Consider the following 7,044-nt stretch of genomic DNA (forward strand, 5'->3'; position numbering starts at 1 on the left):
TGCTAGCGGAGTACTGAATTAGTCAGAGCATTCTTCATTAATTTTAGATGTATTTAAAAAGGAAGTTGATGAGCTGGATGTACAACATACTTCTGTACTGTGGGAAAGGCATTCCAGCAAGACTAGACTTGTTGGCTTATAACAAAGTGTCCCAGACAAGCTTTTTACTGCTTACCTAAAAGTGAACGTGTCCTATTTGTGTTGAAGAAACCTGTTGTTTCTGAACCTGTGTAACTAATTCCAGAAAATTTTATGTATGTTTTGAAAAATAGTTTTATTTCTTACTTTACCTAAAGTTTTCCTTAGGACCCTTTTCTGAGTCCTAAGAAACTTTAGGATTGCAGTAACCCTAGACCTTCATGTGTTCAGGGGCTTACCCAGTGAAAATGACAATGAGGCATTCTACAATAAATAGCTTCTCTCCTGTTTCACTTAAGAATTAATATTTCCTAATAGTTTTTATGGGTGTGCCCACCTTCCCTTTTCAAATGACTTAGGAGCTTGCAGGTGTTTGAAGAAACGGGAATCTCTCACAGTGAATTTCTTCATCGTCAACATGCAGAGGAAGGTGGTGGTCCCCTTGGAGGCCCTCTGAAGTTCCCTAACCCATGCATCCTCTGGCTTCATGCTGAACAGACAGGTAAAAGCCCTCTGATGTCCTAGAGTCCATCTGAGATAGAGCTTGTAGTCATACATTACTGTATATAAAATGCTTAGAACCATGAGTGGCTCATAATAAGCACTAAACAATTTTATTATCATTGCTATTATTTGTTGACTTAGGCATAGTGCCATTCTCCTAGGTATCTGTCTGGAAAGTGGGGAAGGGTAGCCCTGGCATTAGTATAAGATACCAAGGATGAGATAAGATGGGATGGGAAAGAGACTGCCATCCATGGAAGATCCAAAGAGAAAGAGAAGGGAAGGCTCTTGTGGAAGGAGGTCTGACTCCCTGGATTGGCTAAAGCCTGGATCACTGATTATTCTAGAAGCAGTAGACCTGAGAAGTGGGAATGATAGCTAACTAGCCTGATAGGTTTTTTTGGTTTATTTTCTGCTAATGCCCTGTGATAGTAGTAACTTTTTTATCCAACAAACATCATAAACATTCAATGAAGTGTTAAGTATTCTACATAGTACTTGGATTTCAGAGATGAATATGACACTGTACCTGCCCTTAAGGAGCTCCCAGTCCACCGGGGCAACAAATAATGAGGTAGATACTACGTTGTGATAAATGCTGGGCTAGAAATTGCAGTTGGGCCAAAGAGAAGGGATGATGCGCATTCCCTGGAGGGAGTCAGGACCAGTTTGTAAAGGTGACTTATGAGATAGGTCTAGAAAGATAAGATTATTATGGAAACAGGCAGTATAATTTAGTTATTGAGAGCATGTCTCTGAACCAAACTATCTGGATTCAAATTCCTGCTCCATCATCTCTGGCTGTGTGAATTTTAAAGCAAGTTGGTTTACCTTTCTGTGTCCCAATTTTCTCTTCTATAAAATGGAGATGATAATAATAATAATACATAATTTTAGTTTCATTGAGGATTAGGTGAGTTAATAATACATACAAAGTGCTCAGAATGTGCCTGACACATAGTCCTAAATGCAAACTTTTTAGGAAGATAAGAAAAAAGGTTACTATCATTGTAGACCGAGAAGTAGCAATGGCGGAGGTATAGAATTACATAATTGAAATGGTGGAAATTTGTTAAATTAATCTCGGTTTTAAGTTTATAGAAAAAGATAATGTTAAATTTAATAATGAAAATTTTATAAATAAAAATGTGTATTACAATTCAGCATTAAATAGTGGTATCTGATTCATAATATGGCTGTGTTTGACCACCACATCAGAATGATTATTCCCACTCTTTGCTCCTTTGCCTGGCTCAGTAGTTCAGATTATACCCAGGATGGTTTTGGTTTAAAGTTTCTCCTTCCTATTTAATGTGTCATCTGAGAGTTCCTAAATATGAAATAAAGTTGGAGTAACAAATATAATGGAAAAAAGTAAGGGTAAATCAGGGGGTTTACTGCCTCTACAATAAACGATGGATATACATTCCATACAAGAATAAAATATTTGTTCTTCCTAATAGCTGTAATTGTGTGCTTTCTCTTTATATAAGGAGAAGACTTGCTTCATTCTGGTGGTTTTTATTGAAATTGAAGAGTTTTAAGTGTGACTAAATATAATATGAGTTACTATATAGTCTTTGAACTCGGAACCCTTCTGTTTGAACAAATTCTCTTCTTTGTGGCAGCCTGTGCATGCATCATGTATAGTACACACCTACGGCAGGCTTGCTGGTTGATGGGTTAATTTGATTCAAGTTCTAGATAAGCGCCTGGATAAAAGGGTGGATAACATGCTTGCTGCTGGGCTCTTGGATGAACTAAGAGATTTTCATAGACGCTATAATGAGAAGAAAGTTGCAGAAAATAGGTGAGGATTTGGCTGTTACTTTCACCTACTCTCTACCCCTTGCTTATGGTCAAGACCATAAACATAGTACTGGCTTTGTATCTATTTGTTCATCAGCCTTTGTCCTTGGCATTGGCAAGGCTTATTGGAAGGAGGTTTGGTGTACTTGTTACAGTTGCAATTTTCTAATCTGTCAGACATTCCCAGGAGTCAATTTCCAAGGAAAGTAACCTGGGAGCTGGTTGGGGGTTGGGGTGGAGGAAGGATTTCAGCGAGGTAGTAACTGCTAAGGATCTCAGTTTCCTCATCTGTGAGATGAAATGGCTCAGCTAGAGCATTTCCAAGGCCCCTGCTAGCTCTCAGATGCAATGGCTCATCTGCTGATGCTCTCCTGTTCCCAGCCAGGACTATCAACATGGTATCTTCCAGTCAATTGGCTTCAAGGAATTTCACGAGTACCTGATCACTGAGGGAAAATGCACACCAGAGACTAGTAACCAGCTCCTAAAGAAAGGTGTGAATTCTCCATCTAACCTAGCCTTGAACATCCTTGGGTGACAGAGTATCCTGTTGGTGTGGTCTGAGAAAGAGCTGAGGATAGAAGAGTCCCAGATGGCCTTCAGCTCAGAATTGAGATTTTCATCTATGGAGTGTCCACCAGTGTGCTCCTGTGGCTAGTTTTCTCTAATGTTGGGCTGGGTGGGCTTGCCAATGGCAGAGTGAAAAACACATAGAGGTTCTTACAGCTACCTTGTCTTTCAGGTATTGAGGCTCTGAAACAAGTGACTAAGAGATATGCCCGGAAACAAAACCGATGGGTTAAAAATCGTTTCTTGAGCAGTAAGTCTCATGTTTTTCCTCATCCCTGGGTCTATTTTCAATAGAACGTAAATGTCTTCAGTTCACCCAGAAAGTGAACTTTAATTTCTGGACCTGTTTTAAGGTTTGGGACCTCACCTGGCAATGAGGGGGAGGGTCTTGTGCATAAATGATTGCCTTGAACACATGGATTTTGGCTGCAAATAGCCAGAGCAAAATAGCAACATCTTAGCAGAATTGGTCCTCAGGGTTGATTTTTAGCTTCAAACTTTGTACCTGAAGAACAATCAAATTTCTATCGGGAGGCTTTCTTAATTAAAATGGTTCTTGCACCAGATGAGGAGTATAAAAAGACAAAACCTTCACCAGTTCTCTCAGCATTACTTTTGTGTGGTGCTTCAGGCTGCTGCAACTCTAACTTCAACTGTTGAACAGCACTTTTAAGGAAAAGGGAAGGAAATTCTCGTTCACTGGACCTGTACCACATCCTTGGCACTAAATTTGGTGCCGTATATATATTACTGAGCCTTCAGGGTGGGTGATAGTTGTTTTTTGTTTGTTTTCTTTTTTCCTTCAGCTAAGGAAATGGAGGCTTAGAGAAGTTAAATAACTTGCCAAAAATCCCCTAGCTAATAAGCAGTAGAGTACTGAATGCAGGCCTGACTCCGAAGTTCACACTCAACTTTACACGGCACTCGTTTCTTTTAGCTATAACTTCAGCCAGACAGCATTAGTATTTGGGCCTCCAGTAAGAAATTGTGTGGTTATGAGCTAAAAGGAGATTAATTTAAAGGAGATTAAGCAAAATGAAACCTCAGTTTTATCTTGTGGGCATGTCTTTAACATGCTCTTGAATCATCCCCTATTTACCTTTTGCCGTTAGACTCCTGCTTCCAGTTACAGATGAGGACATCTGAGGTCTCCCCGGCCCCTCAGTGCCTCTGAACAGAAACACCTTGATCCATGTTGTCGACCACTGGATCTGTCTCCCGGTTCTCACTCTCTGCCAGTGCTCTCTAGTATGGTTCTGGTTCCAAGGGGCTCTTCACACTTTCTTCTTACCTTGCTTTCTCTATATGTCCTTTAGATAGAAGTCTTTGTGTCAGCTGAAATTGAAGTTTACTACCACAGATTTCTAGTGCAGCTTCTTTTCTCCCCAGGGCTAACAATTAGTCTGTAACAAAAGACGGGATTTTTTTGTGATGATTTGGAACTTTCTCTTGTGGTAAGGCCACAATAACTCCCCCATCTTTGAGTCAGAAAGGCTTGATGGCACAGTGCATCATATGCCTGTTCCTCATTCATGTGTATGCCAGCACAGTCCTAGTGCTAGAGTGAAAGGCACAGCTGCCCTGTAAATCAGGGGCCGTGTGTGATTGGCCAGGGCTGGTCTGCGGGGATATGGTTCTGGCAAGAAGCCAGAGGGACTTCCCCACCCCAGCTTGGCCTTGGACCCAAGCCAGAAATAGCAGCTGGGAGCCGAGAACTTGTTGAAAGGTGCTTAGACAGGGCACAGAAGCCCAACAAAGGACTTAGAGGGGAAAGGAAAATATAGAGTGGCCTGGAAACAGGTGCAGAGCTTAGCCAAGGCCAGGTGTGCTGTGGATGCTGCCTGCACCCTCCCAGTCTCACCTTTCCGTGTAGTGGCAGGTGCAGCCCAGTCCAGTTTATGAAGAATCTTATTTGTGGTTGGCACAGTCAAAAGGCCAGCACCTGCCAGCCGTTGGCATTCTGAGGACTTTGATGTTTTTGTCCACGCTCGATACTCTTTGCCTTTAGGCAACTGACTTAACCTAGATGTGGAAGGCAGTTTAGTGCGTGCATAGACTGGGGAAACTACCAGAAGAGACTAAACATGGTTGGCCCAGCTGGATGAAATGCCTGTAGCTATACTTTTGGCTACCTCCAGTCTTACCTCCATTCTGAAATATTTGCCAGAGACTGTTTCTTGAATACACCTCTAGATCTGTTTTCTAGAAGAAGGGCTAAACTAGTTCAATTCTAAGACTTTTGTTACAATTTTCAGATTCAGCAGCTCACTGGCTGATACTCTGCTGTTGCCAGCCCATGATTATCAGTAGCATATCAGTGAGTTTTGTGAATGCCTTCTGCTGAAGGGATATATACAAACCTGAGACTTGTGTCTGTCCCTAAAGAAAGTGTGAACTCTTGCCACAGAATGACATCACTGTAAGATGATATGGAACTTAGAGCAGGCACTCATTTCAAGCTGTTAATTTCCTCCTATGATGTGCTGTCTTTATATTGTAGCCCACACAGTGGTTCTAGAGCCGTTACTCTGTATTGGTTTCCTGACTGATCTGAAAGATCCTACACCTAAGACTCTAGATACAGCTAGACTTGTTGGCTGTAGACCAGTCTGGGTCTTCCTTAAATTACATGTAGCTGTTTTGTGCATGTTTCTGGTTAGAATGAATGGCATGGTCGGAGTGTTTATTTCTTTGGCCCCATATGTTTGCCTTGAGGATTTTGGAGTCCTGGGAGCAGAATAGATTGGGTCTTGGAGGCTGACCTCTCACAACTTTCCTTTGTCATCATTAGGACCTGGTCCCGGTGTCCCCCCAGTATATGGCTTAGAAGTATCTGATACCTCAAAGTGGGAGGAGTCTGTTCTTGAACCTGCTCTTGAAATCGTGCAAAGTTTCATCCAGGTAATTATTAATCATGGTACTGTCTATTGTCTGGTTTTCAGAGAGCTTTCCTTAGCTGACATCTTTTTTGCTGTGTCGAGGAACCAAGCCTTTTTTCCATGGAATAGAGCAGAAGGGCTGGCTGCTTTTAGATCCCTGGAGGCTGTGTTTATACTTTCACATTTGGAAAGGTTGTTGTTAAAATCTGTTCATAGCCCACCTGCTCTCTGGGTTGAGAAAAGGGAATCTTGGGAAAATCTCACTGCTCATCAGAGAATGATATCCAGATCTCTTTGAATCAAATGCTTCTTCCCATCCGTGCCTTGTTCTTTTAGGGCCAGAAGCCTGCAGCCGCTCCAGTAAAGATGCCAAGCAATGAAACTGAGAACAAGAGAAGTTATCACATGTGTGACCTCTGTGATCGAATCATCATTGGGGACCGTGAATGGGCAGGTAGAGTCTGGGGTAGGGCACAGAAAAATCTGTAAGGGTGGGTCACACTGACTTTGTGAAATTTAAGGTCTTTGGTATGCTGGAGTCTGCCTGTTTGAAAAAGATGGCCAGATTCCTCCTCTAAGAGCCTGTATTCAAATTTCATGGAGGCCTTCCCAAACAGGAGAGTTATCTTTGTATTCAGAATTTCAGAGGAAGATCATATGCTCTCTAGCTGCTGCTAAAGTAGATATTTTATACTGAGAGGTCTGCAGTTAACTTTCCAGAGCTCCTCTGACTTTCATGATTCTGCCTTAGAGGAGTTTCTTGGCCTCTCATGTTTAGACCTCACTGGGGGTGAAGTAGGCTGGTAAGGGAAGCCAGGCAGCTCACCCAAGAGACCAAAGAAGCAGAAACAGCGGGGAGGGAACAGGAAGTGGAGTTATTCCTCCTGAGTACATTCTTCAGAAGTGGTGTCTTTTCACTAATTTTTAAGGTAATACATTGAAATGGTGTTGGTTGCTAAAACTGTGATGAAAAGTGTTGAGAGAAACTGTGTGAAAGCAAGACTGTCAGACACACCTAAGGAAGGTGGTCAGAGGGTACCATCTCCTTCATAAGGCATTCTGGACCAACCCAGGATTGGCATTGCACCAGGGTTCTTGTTCCTGGTTTCAGAGTTTGGATCTGTCTTTGCCGCAGGGTCACATT

The 7,044-nt window shown here is 42.1% G+C and overlaps 1 protein-coding gene across 5 annotated transcripts in view; it reads left to right on the forward strand.

The window, feature by feature from the left end:
• TRIT1 (tRNA isopentenyltransferase 1) overlaps positions 1 to 7,044 on the forward strand; it is a 63,673-nt gene that overhangs the window by 34,925 nt on the left and 21,704 nt on the right. For 4 of the 5 annotated variants that reach the window (XM_064493704.1, XM_010996937.3, XM_010996935.3 and 1 more), the window contains 6 exons: positions 498 to 640; positions 2,341 to 2,452; positions 2,833 to 2,945; positions 3,194 to 3,271; positions 5,813 to 5,922; positions 6,237 to 6,354. In XM_064493704.1, the coding sequence (XP_064349774.1) occupies positions 498 to 640; positions 2,341 to 2,452; positions 2,833 to 2,945; positions 3,194 to 3,271; positions 5,813 to 5,922; positions 6,237 to 6,354 (674 nt within the window). The remainder of the gene's footprint in view (positions 1 to 497; positions 641 to 2,340; positions 2,453 to 2,832; positions 2,946 to 3,193; positions 3,272 to 5,812; positions 5,923 to 6,236; positions 6,355 to 7,044) is intronic. The other variant, XM_031464873.2, reaches the window with a different exon arrangement.

The sequence above is a fragment of the Camelus dromedarius genome, chromosome 14, assembly GCF_036321535.1.
Source record: "Camelus dromedarius isolate mCamDro1 chromosome 14, mCamDro1.pat, whole genome shotgun sequence".
Lineage (NCBI taxonomy): Eukaryota > Metazoa > Chordata > Mammalia > Artiodactyla > Camelidae > Camelus > Camelus dromedarius.